General features: G+C 46.3%; 1 protein-coding gene across 1 annotated transcript in view; it reads left to right on the forward strand.

The window, feature by feature from the left end:
- CALN1 (calneuron 1) overlaps positions 1 to 17,644 on the forward strand; it is a 125,050-nt gene that overhangs the window by 14,314 nt on the left and 93,092 nt on the right. The window contains exon 2 of the mRNA XM_032200984.1: positions 282 to 406. Coding sequence (XP_032056875.1) covers positions 289 to 406 — 118 coding nt within the window. The 5' untranslated portion in view covers positions 282 to 288. The remainder of the gene's footprint in view (positions 1 to 281; positions 407 to 17,644) is intronic.

Below are 17,644 nucleotides of genomic sequence, written 5' to 3' on the forward strand. Positions count from 1 at the left end.
GACTCATATTTTCCTAAGGCACTACTGCTCAGTCTCTGCTAACTCTTGCCCTGCATAAAGAAGCTGCTGATTTTTCCCCCCTGATTGTTTAGCTCCTGTTTCAGACCTAAATAAAATCTGCAATCCATCAGTCATGCACCCAACTTTGGTGCACGTTCCCTGGTGTAGGATTCAGAAGACTGGTCCGGCTGCTCTTTCAAGGCAGGCTATTGCACTGTTCAGAGAAAGCAATGAGAAATAATTAAAATAAGCCTTTCTCTTCCCTTTTCTCTTGTGCCCAGGGAGAAGATGCCATTCCACCATGTAACAGCTGGCTTGTTGTACAAAGGCAACTACCTGAACCGATCGCTCTCCGCCGGCAGCGACAGTGAACAGCTAGCAAATATCTCTGTGGAGGAATTGGATGGTGAGCAATGTCATTGCTTTTTTCCAAGGGGGCTCAGAACTGGAAAGGCTTGTTTTCACCTTCTTGGTAGCATTGCCGTGCAATAACCTGAAAAGTGCTCTCCCCTTGAAACAAGGAGTGAAAGGCAAGTGGGAAGTGAGATGGCTCAGCAGATCTGGGACAAAAAACAGTCCCCAACCACAGTTATGTTTGGAGCTGAGGGCTGATTTTAAACTCTGATATTGTCCTTCTGCCTAGAAATAAAGCAGTTTTTGAAAAAGTAAGGCTGCTTTTTATTGGCAAAATTGGTAAGAGAAAAAGTGGAACTAATATGTTTGTATTAAGATGTCTTCAGCCTTTCCCCAGGAACCTGCAGAGCTGAATCTCTCTTCCTGAGAAAGTCTTCTCATTTGCTTTGTGCCCTTTCAAAAGGGAGGCTTCTCTCTATTTCACAGTGTAACAAGATGCTCAGAGGTGGCTTGTGGCTTAGGAAGCTGGAAAGAGCTTTAAAATTCCCCTTTCCAGGTCAATGATTTGGAGCACAGACCGGTCTCAGACTGGCAAAGGTTATCAGGAAAGTCATCCACATCTGCTGCCTGTAGGATCTCCACCATTTTTCCCCTCTGGAAGCTGGTGGTTGCTTCTCCCTTCTGCCCTGCAGACAGGATGTGAGGCCAGGTAGACTCCCAGTCTGGTTCATGGCGGGAAAGTCTCCTTTTCTAGACAATTTGTGGCTCACTAGGGTCATTTCTAAGCAAAAGTTAATGTTGTTGACAGCTGGTCTTTGAGGGCTGTGGAACAATTCGAAGCTTTTGGTTTGCTTCCCAGTGGACATTTGGTACAAGCTACGATCATAGCCAGCGTTCTCGGTGGAGAACTTGATGAGTAAATGAGCAAGGGAATGGTGCAAGGTGGAAACAGCCCTTCCAGGACAGGTTGGGAGCATTTTGGCAAAACAGAAAGCCAACATTTCTGCCCTCCGTCCCTCATTTCACCTGCACTTAGTGAATCAGACTTCAGTTTTCAAGCATTTTCAACCGTGAACCTTCAGCTTTGGTTTTGCAAACTTTGTAATAACTTACCTAATGTAGAAACAGAATGCTCTCAGAGTATTTGTCACTGCCTCTCTTCTTCCCCGATATGTATGTGCAGAAAGCATTTCAGGTGAGATGAGTCGTGTGAGAAACCACTTTCAGTGCAGCCAAGCTGGGACCCAAGGCAAACAAGGGTTGCAGAGGCATCTTCTGGGCACTTCTCCCAGGTTACTGGAGCATTGCTTGAAGATTTTGTGTTTTCTAACAGAAGTGAACTGGCTCTGCTTCTGTGTATCCTTTAGCTGTTGTCTCTGTTCAGGATGAGAGGGGTTGGCTGCACACAGACAGGACAACATTGGACGAGGTCTTGTTTATTTTAAATTCAGAGAACAAAGGTTTCTCTGCTGTGCCTACCTGATTAGAGCACTTCTGCTATAACTGCCTTTGAGATTTGTATACAGATGTCAAGAGCTGATTCAAGTGGCATCAGGGCTGTAGCCCACACTTGTGGTGATCCTGTCGTGAGAGGGAAACTCCTCTTTGATTTTTTTCTGTTTGCACGGAAAAGGTCTGTGTCTGGATGTGGGAAGAAAGGTCACATGCAGAAGCTCAGCCCCATTCCCATCCTTCCCGTGTCTCCCTCCTGTCTCCCCAAGCCACGTTGGGTGGTTTGCAAGCCTCTGCAGCCCACTCAGCATCACCGTCCCAGTGGAATCTCTGGGTTGGGAGCAGCAGTGTGGGAACCTGCCTTCCCCGAGGAGTAACCAGCGCTCGAGACACTGTGGGTCATCGCCGTTAATTAACAGCAAATGAAGTGAATTACACGTAGAGGAGCTGTCTTTTGAGAAGGCAGTGACCAAGTCGCTGCTAATGCGAGTGCTGCATCCATTTAATTTGGTCTGTGCCCTATTATAACTGTGCTATTGAATTGGAGAGCAGCAGATTTCATTCATGTCTGCTCACAAAGAGTATCCCCCTCGTTCTTCAGGAGAATGGTTAGAGCTCTTTAACTTATCATCCATTTATTCTCTGGCTGTTAAGCACAGGCTCCTTGTTAGAATTTAGTTATATTTTTTTCTGACAGCCTTTTGCTTTACAAACACCGATTTTCAAGGGCTTTATATCTTTGCCACGAAGATATGCCCCAGTTCTTAGCTTAGCAGAGAAGAGCTCAACCTCAGGCCATTTTTTTTCCACCTGTGAATGCAGAAGTGGCACTGAATTCATTCACATCCGCTAAAGCCAGAGCAGCATAAGATACTGGAGATGTTTTTCTGTGTGCTAGCTAGCAGAGCACAGCCTATCCATTGGAAATCATATGCAATATTAAGTTGGCAGTCGCTATTTTACTGGGATTTGTCACTAGTACTTGATTAGTGCCCAGCTGTGCTGAAGGTAGCACTGCTCACTGTCCAAACCCAAAACAGAAATAGCCTTCCTGTCTTTGAGCATGAATTATCTCAGGGTGAGTAACAAAATGTTCTTCCTTGAGAAGTTAATGTCACTGTATGGGAGCTTTGTGGATATATTAAGCTGTGATAGCTCTATGCCAATAACATATTTGCATTTAATCACATAGGCTGGGAAAGAGGTGCCAAATTCCCTGTGGTTTCTTTTTCAATGAGATTTTGATCCCAAGGGAGTCCCAGTCTATTGACAAATTCCAGTCACACGCATTAAAGCATTAAAGGTTTGACGCTCTTCCTGGGGAAGTCAATAGGAATTTTCTATTATGCTCCTGTGCACTTGAGGATCCTACAAGTGTCAGGGTTTTTTTCTTTTTTTCTTTTTTCTTTCCTTTTTTTTTTTTTTTTTTTTTTTTTTCCCAGCTGTTTTTGTTTGTTTGTTTGTTTGTTTGTTTGTTTTTTTGTGTCTAGCATTGCACATCTCAGTGCTGTTTGCTTTATGAAGGATTTCTGCAAACGTGAGCTCTGGGCTGCTGCAGGGAGAAGGTGCTGCACAGCCCAGCTGGGACACAGCATTGCTGCCACTACGTGTCCCTGCAACACATACCGACAAATGCCATGTGTTTGCAGCCTGCATGCGAGGTATGAAGGATAATATGGAGATCATGAAATGAAAAATATTTCTGACCTCATGCAACGTAACGGGGAAAGAGCCCAGGTTTTTTGGTTGAACACTCGCAGTTCAGAGCAGTGTGCCTTGGGTGCTGCTCTGCTGCTTCTCCCACTGGTTATTTTCCTCCTATGAAAACTTTCCCAACTTGAATCAGCCATCTGTCAGCTTCAACTCTGCTCTGTTTTTTTCCATCCTGCTTTAAATACTATGCTGGCAGCAAGGAAAGAAGCTGGAGAGATAGCAGGTCACTCTGCTGATGGCTTGTCTATTCCTAGCAGCGGTGTTTGCTATTTGCAGTGCTGTAGTAGCGTGAGGGTTTTTAGAAGCTGTCACCGTCACAAAGGGAATTAACTCACAGAAAGCTATATTAGGCGATACTTAACTTTGTAACACCAAGTAAATGATGAAGTTGAAAGTGGCAGGCCATCCATAACCTGTCTCCCAGGGACCATGGAGTGTGGTGGGATCTCAGATGAATATTATTGCCATATGCTTAGCGATTTCTGAGCAGGAGATTACAAATTAGGGCTGGGAGGAACTATTTTGCATGTAGCTTTTTGGGCTGTTGTTGGTTGACATAAAATTGTGGCACAGTTTGTGCATACTCTGTGGTTTCCACATTCCTTTTAAGTCCAGCTTCTGTCTTCATGTTGCAAACTGCTAGGAGTATTTTTAATAAAAAATGGTGGATGGAAATCATCATGTCAAGCTTGAGTCATCCACCTCCATAGGCACTATCTAAAGGGTATTGTCAGGAGGTAAAAACATTTCCATAGTAGGAATCTGACAAATATCACCTGAAGGAAGGCACATGCATTATAAGTAGTCTTTGCAGAAAGTGTCTGTGAAATGAATTATAGTCAGAGCGCTTTGCAGAGGAAACCCAAATGTGGACCACAGCAGCAGCTATTTGTCCAGAAAGACATCATGACAAATCCTTGCATGACCCAGATTTTTCTGAAATCAGCAGTGCCCATGCGGAAACGATCCTTGCTGTGTGGCAGCAGGGAAGTTATTGGCATCTAGTGACTTAGACCATATAGGAACTGCCCCAGGTGGGGTCTGTGGTACCTTCAAGGCTTTTTCTAGGTTGAGAGATGTTTTTTTTTTTTGGTTGTAGACATCAGGCTGACCAGCCTGATGCAGTCCTTATGGTTGACACCCTGAGTGCAAATGCCAGTGTATGGCTTTGCCTGTCTAAACTGGAGATGTCGGCAGAGCATCCCATGAGGTGGGGACAAAACTTCATGAGTCTGGGATGCAGTAAGCTTCAAGGCAAGAATCTAGGGACTTTGATATCATTATAGTTTATACACCACATTGCAGGATGTGCTTTACCTGGTTTCTGCCTCTTTCCTGCACCCCCGTTCTGCCACCTGCAGAAGGTCTCAACTGGGTTGCTGTTTCCTGGGCTTCTGTGTAGAAGTCAACAGAGAGTGGCTGCAGAGTACATTGGAAAACAGCTCTTGAAATAATTAAAGGCCACGGCTAAATGATGGCCATATGGATTTTAAATTAGTAGTTGGCTCCCGCATGCCAATAAAGCAGGCAATGACAAGTGGCTGAAGGTGTGCTGGGAGTTTCTGGAGTCCCAGCAGCACAGTGAGGTGGTTGGTCAAGGGGCTGGTGGCACACCGGGCAAAACAGTCACACGTTGCCACTGCAGCCATGCTGTTCTAGCCCTGTCTCTGAAAATAAGGCCAAAACCAGGGGTGTTTACCCTCTTGTGATGTCTGATATGATGGTCCTTGGATGATACAAGTCCTGGAAAGAGAGGGACCCTGATGCTGCGGAGTGCTGTTACCTTCTGGTCTCAGTTGGGGGTTGTTTAGTAGAAACCCCATTAGCCACAGTGACTGTGGCTGATCCAGATCCTCTTTCACTCCCATGTTATCAGGACAGCTCAGCAAACAGTCTCATGCATGCTGGAGAGTCTGGGTTGCCCTGCAACTCCTCATATCTCTCTCCAGCTGTCGATTTTCTCCAACCTGTTTGCGAGCAGGGATTTCAATCCCGCTGCTGGGCACAGGAGGTAGAGGGGCAGCCAGGGCCCCTCCAGCCTGGCAGCCAGCTGGCTGCTGTATGGCAGAGGGCACTGATCAGCTTTGATGTCCCAGGTGAGGTCAACAGTGGTTGGGAGCAGCAGTGTGCTCGAGGAGGGAAACCCAAAGGGAGAGGCATTAGTCACTTGACTGACTCATGTAGCAGCAACAAGGCTGCGTCTGCTCTGCTCGGCTTTTTGCCCATGGAAAAAAAAAAAAAAAACACTTGGGAGAGTGGAAAGAGAGAAATAAGGGGGGAGGGGGGGGAGGATGAGCATACTGGTAGTGAGGCTGGAGATGCAAGGACTGTGCTGGCATAGGGGAAATAGCAAGGGGGAGCCATGCTGGGATGCACTATAAGCCATGGATTTGCACATGGGTACAGGTTCTCTGAGACCCCGCTTGAGTGTAAGCTCTGCGAGCAGCCTGTTAATTAAGTGGATGAAACTGTATAAAGCTTATTTTCTCTTTCGCAGAGTTCTGTTTTAAAAAAAGAGGCTTATCCACAGTGTCTCCGTTGTGAGTGATCATGGCTGGAAATGGAATAATTTATGGTTTATATTGGGCTTTAATAGTGTTTCGTGTCTCTGAATATAAAACTGCAGCATCACTATGCAGATTCTTCTGTGGACAGAAGCAGCTTTATCTCTGACTTCTGCTGATCTCCTTCTGCTGGTTTTCCAGTTATGTATTTTAATTACAGTGTGGTGTTTCTTTGGGACTTGGTATTTTCAGGTATGAAGCAGCCTGCATTTAAAAAATCATAAAAATCGGTGCAGTATTAATATTCTGCTTAGTATTGTTTTACTGCAAGGTGCAAATTTGCTCCAGCCTGTGTGTGTCCAGAGGAGGAGCAGAGCTGCTGATGGAGCAAATGCCCCAGGCTGTGTGCTGGCTTACCCTTGGTGAGCTTCGAAGGAGTTCACAGAAGGAGTGATTTATACTCATAATGGATGGGTGGTGCATAAGAGATCTCCTGTGCTGCCCTTGTGAAGTTTTTCCCCCACTCTGCACAACGTGGCAGCACGTCGTGCATGTCCCAGACAGATAGTTGTCTATCCAGCCAGCCCCCAAGTCACCAACCTCTCCTATCTGAACTCAAGGAAAGTTTCTTCAGCTAAAATGAGTGGCAGTTCCCACCCCAAACAGCCAGCAGGGTGCTTGGACAACCAGAGTGGCTGAGCCCAGGGAGGACTGGCTCTGTGTTTCGCAGAAGAACCTCTCTTGTGGATTTTACCTGCTGCATTGCCTTAGGGACCATCAGGGCTTGCAGGCCAGAACTGAGTTTTCTCCAGCACCTCAGCAAGACTGAAATCCTCAGGAGAGAGGTGGCAGAAAGCTATGGATTGGGGCAAAACTTCAGAACAGAAAGTATTTCTCCAACACATTGCAGCCCAAGCCCTACCCAGAGTAGCAGGTGGATTACCTGGTGGGACAAAAGTGTTTTGGGTGTACCTTTTGGGAAGGGCTTGCAAAGGCTCTGTTGTCCCCATCCCATGTCGCCTCTTCCTGGGGCACCAGGACCATGTGGCCAAAAGGGGAGATGTTCCACCTGATTCCCCTGCCCCCAAAATACAGGACCAGGCATCAGCATTATCTCCAAGGGAAGAGTCCTTAAAGCAAGGGAGTATAAATAAAATGAGGTTGGCTGCCAACAAATTACAATTACAGGGATGCCATCTGGACAACAATTAAAGAGATTGTTTGAACTCCAACTATGCTGACATAGTTACTGGAACAGGCTGGCGAGCAAGTTATTAGTGGTGGAGACTCAGATACCCTTGGTTTGGACTCGGGGGTTTCTGGTTTATTGTAGCAGAGGATCTTTAAGCTGGATGAAGATGGTTTTGGGAAGGGGGCTGCAGGCTGCGTCTTCATCCATCCCCTTCCAAATCTGCTGGTTTGGCTCCTACGGCTTGTTCTGGGCTGGTGCTGCTCAGGCTGCCTCAGACGTTTGTGCTCACATGCGCGCGGGCCCCTCAGTGCAGTAAGAAAACGTTTACTGCCTGCGTTGCCCCGGGCCACGGAAACAGAGCAGATTCAGATCCAGAGCTAAGCATACTTTAAAATGCATTTAAATCTTGCTCTGACACGTTTATACAAATTTTAATATGGATTTTTTAATTTTTCATGCAGGCTTCTCAGCCAGATCATTAATTTTTCAGGTTCCTTCACTCCTTTGCATTAAACTCCTGGCTTTGGCAAGTCACTTTTGTATCATTAAGTGTTGTTCTGTGGACTCAGAGATCTTATCCTTACCTGTTAGCTTATTGCTTCAGAAACGTACTCCCTAGGCAGTGGCTTCTAGCTGTCAATGGGAGGACGGGGACCAGGGTAGGGTCATGGCATCCCAGACCCCTGTGGGTAGATGGGACCAGGAAGAAAAGGAAAACAAATACCATGGTTGCCATCTGTGCCCTGTCTGCACACCCCATCAGACACTCACCAATTCTTTCTGGTCCATCTCGGTGGCTTTTGGGACTGAATAGGGCAGGCAGTGCTACATGAGCAGAACTTTCAGGTTGAAGCTCTCTGGGAATGGCTTTTCCATCATGGAAATGGGAGTGATGATGATGTTTTATTGACCTGAGTGTCTGAGCATCTTGACTGTCTAGCTTCTTCCTGAGCACAGGGAAACCTCAGATCTGCAGAAACTACAGAAGCTCTGGAGAGTCAGAGCAATTGGTCCCCATCTGCAAATTAAACAGGAAGAAATGGCTCATAAAAGTAACTGCACAGAGGCATGAACCCAGCCTCTGTCCTGGCTTTATGCTGCGTTAAACATCCTGACCATGGCTCAGTGTTTATTTCATTTCCTGGGCCTTCCTTATCAGCACTGGACTCAGGGGGTGATGCATGGCTCTCCAAGGGACCGGAGAAGGTGCCAAGAGGGTGATTTGGAAGATGAACAGCTCAGCATGGCAGTGGATCTCCGCAGCACCAACCTGAGCAAGAGGACCTGAGCACTGGTCCTGATGGTGCCAAGTGCAGGAACAGGATGGAGCCACGGGAAATGCTGGACCTGAGGATCTTGTGAGCACTGTTGGGTCTCTGCTGACACAGACCATGTCTTATAGTGAGGCCTCATGTGTGCCTCCTTCAATTACCATGATACTTAAGGATTTGGAGGTTAATGCGATGATCTGCACGTGGTCCGTGCGCCGTTTTTGTGGCATGAGGCTGTAGAGTATCAGGTGCCCCTTTAATTTGCAGAGGTTGATATTTCAGCCTGGCTGTGTTGGTTCACTGTGTCTTTGAGCATGTTACATTTCATCAAGTTGTAGCAAACTGCAAGCAAACCTTGAATCAATTCCCTTGCCTCAGTGGAGGCGGCCACCTCACCAAACCACGAATGTCTGCAAAAAGCGTCTGTTCTGTACTGCGTGCAAGTGCTTTCTGGAGAGGAATGTTCAAAAATAGTTTTGCCTACTAAATAATGAGTTTTAGGAGTTAGATACCTGGACTGACAGACATCTATTTCTAGTTCTTCACTGGGATACTTTGGCCATCGCTGATGTTTTGTGCCTCAGTTTACCTAGCAGCAGTGGTACTCATGTAGGGAGAGGAGAGTGATGTATCTGCTGCTATTTTGGGTGCTGCAATACCTCTGATCAAACACCATCTATGGATCCCGCTCTCTGTGAGCATTGGCTTTTGCTTTGAGCCCCATTCCCTATGTTCCAGTGCCTGTGGTCACAGCTAGGTGTGTTGATAATAGGGGGGGACTGGCATGGGGGAACGCTGACTTGCCATAACACTAAGAATATCACAGAGAAAAACTCAGTGATCCAGAGAGTATTTCAGCTGGCTATTTTGCACATGCTGGCTTGAAACAAACAGATAGAGAAGTATTTATTTCAAATGCAGCGCAAAGCAATACCATGTCAAGGTGAGCAGCTCCACCCTTGGTTCTGCTGTTGGGGCACCTGCTCGGTGGTACCAGGCAGCATCCCTGCCCTCACCTGCTGCGGCCCCCATCCTCTTCCCCTGCTAACGGGAAGCTGCATTTATCTTCCTGAGGAGCAGGCCAGTGGCTTGGCAGAGTGAGAAGTCACTTGGTGAGGTGCAAGTCCAGATGGGTGGCAGACTGAACTGACACCAGGAGTTACACAGCCCTAGCAGTTCCCCAGCCCTATTCCTCTGGCTCTCTGGCTGCCATGGGGGGAAGCTGCTGCTGCTGGAAGTTTTGTGTTTTTTTTTGATGTTTTTTGTTTGTTTGTTTGTTTGTTTTTCTAGGTTTCTCTTGCCTGACAGTGGGTCCTGAGATCACCTCAGCTCAGTTTGAGAAGAGAGAAAGGTGCAAATGTCAGGGAAAGGAAGCAAGGGCTGTTTGTTGCTTCTCCCTCTCTCCCCATGTTTGCACTGGGCAGTTGCCTGAAAATTCAAAGCAGGGGAAGGCAGGAGGGGCAGGTGATATGTGTGTGTATCCAGAGCTGGATCTGCACTTCCCTGAGCAAAATGAGCAGGTGGCCAGCACCCCATGCAGCCACTGACAGCTTCTGTAGGACCCAGCACTGCGGTCACCAGCCAGCTGGGTTCTGGGGGAAGGAGCAGGAGCCCTGCGGGGGAACATGGCTTTCTTAGGCTTGACCAGCTTTGGTGACATCAAAGAGGATCAGCTCAAGCCCTTTGAAGTCAGTCTTAGTTCCTGCCTGCCTGGGAAAATGAAGAGTGTCAATCTTGCAGGGTGACCGTGGTGCCTGGAGGATGTTGATGTAGGACCCCGGTGAGCTTCAGCAGCAAAGGCCATGCAGGTGTAGCGAGATCTCGGCCACCTTCACTTCTCTGCTCTGGCACTAGATACTGGGGATGTTTCCAGGAGCAATGTGTGTGCAGCAAAGCCCTCCAGAGCCAAGCAGAGAGGAGTAGTTCATAAAATGCTTTGTGAGCCCTCAGTGCCAGAGCAGCCACTGCAGTGGTGGATGCATGGGCTGAAATCACTGCAGTTCTAAGGCTGATGCCGATCTGGCTCAGATTATTCACTCTCTGAAGGAAATGAATTAAAACAGGGGGGGGAGTTGCAGACTGAGGTCAGCTGAAGGTCCTGTACGAACCTCATCCCTGGGTGATATTGCTACATGTGGGTCCTGCACTACCAGAGCAGCAGCGGGGGCTGAGCTGGGGGCACCGTGGTCCTTGCACCATGTGTGTTTGTAGAGGATGGTGGCTGCCATGGTCTGACTGACAAGCACTGGGTCTGGGCAAGAGGACTGAAAGAGAAAGGTTGTGTAGTGCTGCCAGGACCAGCATGATCTATGTGAGTGTTGCATGAAGTAGGCTATGCCCAAAATTAGTCCTGGCACAAAATTGCAGTCCATGATGTCCATGGGACCTGGTATGCAAAGTTCTGGCACCATTGAACAGAGGGAAAAGTAGATAAGATCAAAGATGTCTGGAATTTGGATAGCTTTGACAGGTAGGGAGTTGCTCAGTCCCACACCTCACCCTTCCTGGATCTCAGGCACCGCAGCAGCACTGCAACCCTCTGCAGGAGCAACCACGAGATAAGCAAGAGCAAGAAATACAACTTTCGGAGATGTTGGCATTTAGTATTTTCAATTTTCAGTTAACTGCAGAGCAGCACAAAACCTTTGTCAAATGTTTTCTTTATTTTTTTTAAGAATTCTGTAACAAAAATGAAAAAAAAACACAACAAAGCCTTAGTAGTGAAAAGATACTCTCATGTTCTTGAATGCACATCATTAGGATGTCATTTAAGAAAAGTCCCTCTTTCTAAATAAGCCATTAGAACACAAACCTATTAGTAGCATGTGGGATGAGGCGGTATTTGGTATTTTAGGATTATTCTGTTGAGCAATTCCTATTTAATTCACTAGGAAACACAAATCTCATTACTTTTCTTTCAACTAAATCTAATCCAGGGCATGAGATTTTGTGAATAGGTTTGGGTGGGGAGGGGAAAGAAATATGGCTGTGTAACCGATGGTAATTGCTATTACTTCCTGAAGGTAAAAAAGATTTGAAGCATTTTTTTCTCAGCAGTTTTTCATGTTTGCACATAAGGAGTAAATTGGCCTTTGCAGGGACACAGTCATTTCTGCCTCTGGAATGTGAAACCATGTTTCCCAGTGTCTGCTGGATGAAATGTCCATGACAAACACTTAAATGTTGCTTGTCACTGCTTTGTAAATTTGATTTCAGTGTTGCAGAAGGGAAAGTGAGAAAACACAGAGTTGTAGGATATTGCTGGAACAATGTTCTCTCCTTGCCTTTCTGCTTGGGAAGGTGGATGCACGATGGGCTCAGCTTTCCCCTGTAAAGCACCAGGGGTAGCACTGCCCTGGGCTGTGCGGGCTGCAGGCATCGAATCAGTACCTCTGGGTGTTAGGATATGCAGTGCCTCCCAGACTCACCTGTGCAAATATGTTTTTTTGATTATTTTTTTTTTGTTCACCAGCAGTTACAACAACAATAATAATAATAAATGTAGGAGGGTCCATTTCAGTTTGAGCCAAATCAGCACATTTTTATTTCTGCATTTTTATTTGCCATGAATTGGAAGCTGGGAAAAATCTGCTCCATTCCAAAACAAAGTGTTTCATTTAGAGTTTGAGCTTTTTAACTTACTTCTGTTCTGAAGGTGTGACGAACTCATAAATTTTGGCTCACCAAGTCATGTGCTTCTAGCAGAGAACCAAAACAGAGAATTTTATGTTGGTGGGAGCCTAGACATGCAGTTAACTCAGCTGCTGTGAGCTGATGAAGTGTTTCAGGGAGGCTGAATCTGTATTTTTGGTGTAAGCACTTCAGGAGACCAATTGCCTTGTGGTGTTGTGGTCTCCCCCAGCCAAGGTAAGGTGCCATGGTGGGATGAGAAGGGAGGCTTGGGCAGGGACCTGCAGTGATTCCTCCCATCCACCTGAGGTGCTGGGCACCCCCCAGGCTGGTGGCATCATGGCTCCCGTTTGAGATCCCCTTGAGATGTGCAACCTGCATATGCCACGCGCTGTCACACCAAACACGTGTGTTTATCCCCTGCCTCTGTCGAAAGCCTTCTGCCCATCAATGCAGCTGGGACTGTGTCCACGGGGTCTCACTCCACTGCTGCGGCCGTCCAGCAAGTAGCCCCTCGGGGGCTTAAATTGCTTTGTTGAAGAGCTCCTGTGAGCCCAGCCTGCTCTGCTGGCATTGCCCAGCAGTGCTTCTGATCTCTAAAACTATACAAGCTTTGGGTTGGATTGAGTTGCAAAAAGAAAACACTCTTTTCACCACCACCATCCCCTCCTCCCCATTTTGGGGCTTTTTTAAAGGACTAGGTAGCTGATGACTTCTTCAGAGTTCATTCCAGTTGCCTTCCAGGCTTGTTTCTCAATAGCTTATTTTGCTATACTCCTTTTTTTTTTTTTTTTTCCTTTTTTTTTTTTTCTCTCTCATTTTTCATAATAAAGGCCAGAATATATTAACAGAGGAAATGGAAGCAAAGCAAATAAAGAGCCCAGTTAAATGCAGGGCTCTGGAGGGAGGTTTTGGCTGGCTGGAGGCTTTCTGCTCTCCTCCACTGGGGTCCAGCATTTTCTGCCTGCCCTTGTTTTGCAGTGGTGATAGCAAAGAGGAGGTGTGCTTTGGTTTCTGCAAGCAGTATCGATAAGGGCAAGGCTTATTTGTCCCATTTAGGGGGAATATCACATAATAAAAATGCAGAAGTATATTGGATTAAACAAGCAGCTTCTCACTTAAGCTATTTATCACCAGCTCTTCTGGGTTTTTGGAGGGTTTGTTTTTTGAGCAAGTGATTGGAGGAATTTTTTGGCGGGTTAAGTTTGTCTTCTGTGCAACAGTTCAGAGAGTCAAGGCTTTTGGCTGGATTATGTGTGCCCAATGGACACCTTGTGCGTGTTGCTATGGCACAAAAGGAGTTCTGCTGTGGAAAAGTGCTGACTTGGTAATGCACAGGGGGATGTCTCCGGGGGTGTTTATTTGCAATAACAGAAGCCTGAAGCTGCTGTTTGCTGGTAATTTGTGCAGTTACTGTGCTTTCTAATACTTTCCAGGCCACTTTGCAGCACCCAACAAATTCAGGTTTGGAATCACAGTGTTAAGTCCAGCAAATAAAAAGCTCTTCTGATAATTCATTGACGTTGCACTCTGTGCATCTCCACCAGAACAATGTTTAACTCCAAATGCTGCACATCCCTGCATTTCCTAACCTGTCTGGCCATGTGGGAGATGCCTCCCATGAGGTGCTTCTCAAGAGACAGAAGGCTTGATGTCCTCCTCCTTGCCTCACCAACAGAAAAGCTGCTTTCAGCTTGGGAAGGGACTTGTCTTCAAAGTGAAACGTGCTTATTTTGTAAATGTGAAACTCTGATCCCGTTGATATGAGGAGCAAAATTTCCATTGACAGAGCTGGGCTTTCACTGTCTGTAGCTGAAGAAATCAGATAACTTGTTAATCTCCTTAGTGTCTCTTTCTCTTTGTAATTGAAAGCTTTTTGGTACTGGCTCCTAGAGGAAGTTTCATCCCCACAGCCTGAGTTTCCACAACCCTAACTTAGTGGTAAAGGTCTGAACATCACACCCGGTGTGGGGCGCTTTCTGGGGCTCAGCTGCCTGTGTCCGTGTGTGCTCTCTTTACCGTCTGGTTAGGATAAGCCGGGTGGGATGGGAGGAAACCAGTCCCATTCCTGGTTGTGATGCACCTGAACAAGCCTGCCTGTGTCAGCAGGCCGGCCCAAGGCTGGTGGCGGTATTTAGACTGAGAATTGATGATGGAGAGGAAACAGTCTCTTTTGATTGAACCTTAGCCCTTTGGGTAACTACCATTATGATAATGTATGTTGTTCATTAGTAACCTTCTCCAGTTCCACTTGCCTCTAGTTCATGAGGCTTTGATGGGTTGGGAGCAAAGCAAATTAAAAGAATGGGCTAAAAAAAAGCTGGGGTAAGAGCGCTATGGATCTGTCTGGTTTTGCTCCAAAAGGGATTAAACAATGTGCTTCAGTGCCAGCTTTGACATTTTCACTCTGCCCATGATGAGAGGCACTGTCTGTGCGTTTGCCTTGGCCTCTGTTCTGCTGCATCTGAGGCTGATTGCAGCCACCCCACGACCTCGGTGGGAGCAGGACCAGCTCTGGGCAGCCAGGGGACTAACACAGCTTATCCTAAAGGGAGTGAGAAACCCTGGTGTCATTTACACCTGTGGACATGGGCCACAATTCATCCCCATGCTTGCAGAGCTCAGTGAGTCATCTCCAACCTCTGATCTTCTGCTGTCCATGGGGAAAGGCATTTCCAGTGGATGATACGTGGGAGCTACCAGGGAGTGAGTCAGCTTCTGTAGCTCCTTCCAGTGGCTATTGAGAGACACTGAGCCTCAAACCAACTTTGAAGTTATGTGGGGAAATGCTGGACAGCTGTACAAGCTTTTATGGGTGCCGGCTCAGGGATATGTGTAGGAATCATCAAGCCATAAATACTTGGTGAGAGCTGTAGTGACTTTTTAATTTTAGTAGGAAAACCAGAATGTGGCAGCCGGAAAAAAAAAAAAAAAGTTACAAAAATAGTAGTAGCCCTTTTGGGAAGAGGAAATCATATTCCACGAAGAACAGCAACCCCAATTAAATGGGAGCCCTTAAAGAAGTGAGTAGCTAATTACCTAGATAAAGATGAGGCAGACTCTTGCATGTAGAAAACAGATTTATTGGGGAACTTCTATCTATGTACATATGTCCAAGATGATTTATTTTCTTGCCACAAACCCAAAATTCTCTGTGCTTTGTAAATATTGTGGTTGATGGCTGTAAAGATTTCCGATGAGATCAAGTTGGAAGGAGTCGTATGGTCAACCACAGTTACTAGAATTGGAGAATGGTTCAAGCAGCTGAGGAGGCTTTGGAGACACAGCCTCACACTCACTGCCTTGGTTTTAAGAAACCACTGGCACGTGAAGGCAAGAGGGCCCTCTCCCTTGTTGTGCTTGGTGGCCTGGTGTGACCCTTTTGGAGCAAAATATTTTTAAAAGCAAGTCTGTGTTACAACTTGACAGTTTACCACAGTAAGCATCATATATTAATTTTCTGACTGGGGTGCAGGAAGTGGCTCATGGCTTCCCTGTTCTCATAAGATGAGAATACAATCATGTCTTCTAATAGGAGTTTTCATCACTTTTCCACATCTCCAAATCGCTTAAGTTTTGGCATCAATAAAAATAGTGGAGTGTGGAGAAAGTAGTTTTGGCACCTACTGTATTTAATTTGCAAAAACTTTCATGTGGAGTTTAATTTAGACTGATGAGAGAGGCAGTTTTATGAGTATAAAACTCCATTAATTACAGATCCTGTCTTAATTATAAATGGCTTTATTTTAAAGTGAGTTTTACCACCAAAATTAAGACTTGGAGCAGTTCAATCAATACAAACATCAATTAGACCTGACTTTGTACTCCAATTAATTTATAAAGCTTCCCAATGAAGTGTAAAAAGTGTGCCACTTTGTACTCCTCTTTCTGCCATTCCCGGGCATCAGGAGGTCTCCGTGGATTCATTAGCAGCCTCCTAACGATAAGCGTGGATGGAATAACAAGCCTGCCGATGGTCTGCTTTTTCCCAAATAAGCCAAGAGAGTTAACTGCTAAAGTGGCCAAACCTGGCATAAGTGTAGTGGAAAACTGACACTCATACAGGTGCTGAAGTTACAGAGTTTTGTTCATTTGACTGTGGCCCTATGAGGTCTTTGGTCCCACCACGAGAAGTGCTGTCCCACCAGACCATGGCTGCGCCGAGGAGCTCTGGGAGGCCGTAGGCTGGGACACGGTCACTTGTCACAAATGTGAATTTATTTAAAGCCTTTTTGGGTTTCTGTATTACCCTGATTTTATTGAGACAGGTAGAGACATGACAGTTCATTTCCCTGCACCTTCTTTTCAGCCTCTTTGCTTCCTTGGCGTATTTGGCATTATAGCTGCTGTGTGTCCCTTATAACCTTCATCAGGAGCTGAGGATCCAGCCCCACCAAGGCATCAAGATCCCCTCCTGGTGACATAGCACGAGCTCCTTCTGCCACCTCCAGTCCTCCCTGTGATGGTGGTGAGCTCACCTGGAATGACAAGTGCATGAAACAAGCTTCTTTCCAACACCAGAGGGTGAGATGAAAGGACCTGGGGAATCCCTTGGGGAGCCAGGACCATTAACAGATGAAGTAAAAACTCTTTTTGCTTCTCAGCTGAGGGCAGGCAATCTGCAAGCTGCTGGGAAGCAGCAAACCTCAGTTCCTGAAGGGTGCCTTGGCATCCTCCTGCCTTCAGCAGAAGGGTGCCATTCATCTGGGTGCAGATGCCACATGCAAGATCTTAGGAAGAGTTAAATCTTTCATGCAGGACTTGGGCAGCCATAGAGCTCTCTGTGGGCTTTCTCTGGACTGCTCCCAAGTGTCTTCTCCTCCCACAGCTCCTCAGGGCAGAGGCTCTGCCTTCCCACCTGGTGGAATGGCACTTACTGGGTGGACATCCCCTGATTCTCTTGGACCAGTAGCAAAATAAAGATGCAGCTATAATTTGTCCGTGCATATGCTTTTGCAGAAAGTGTGGAAGGGATGGAGCTAGGTGTTAGCAGAGTTTTTATTTCATTTCTGGTGAAACAGGGTGTTTTAGTAAAGCCAGGCTCTGGGCTGTGAAACTGTTTGAAACTAGAAACCGAACAGCAAGCGACAGGCAGGCAAACAAAGTGGAAACCTGCTCTGAATTATCATAAGCTTTTTTGTTGTTTTAAACCCTTTCAAGCAGAGCCATTTGTACTGGAGCAAATTCTCCCAAGATATTTTTAGACGATATGAGCAGAAAAATATTACTCCATAGCAAGCTGTTTACAAATCTGCTAACCTTGTTTAGTGCTAGTAAAACTCTAGGTTTGGTGTGCTGCAGAGCACACTAATTACTTGACAGAAATTATGCAATGATGTCTTTTCAAAGCAATACACATTGGCTTGGCCCTACAGCTGGACCCACGTACAGCATTTTGTATAATGAACTGTGAATGTTTCTGCAGCTTTTGCATTAAAACAGAGAGAGCAAGGCAGACCTTGCCAATTACTGTCCACTCTCCATCCTCTCCTCGCATGCTCATCCCTGTAATGGGGCCATTCTGCAAA

The sequence above is a fragment of the Aythya fuligula genome, chromosome 20, assembly GCF_009819795.1.
Source record: "Aythya fuligula isolate bAytFul2 chromosome 20, bAytFul2.pri, whole genome shotgun sequence".
In the NCBI taxonomy this organism is placed as follows: Eukaryota; Metazoa; Chordata; class Aves; order Anseriformes; family Anatidae; genus Aythya; species Aythya fuligula.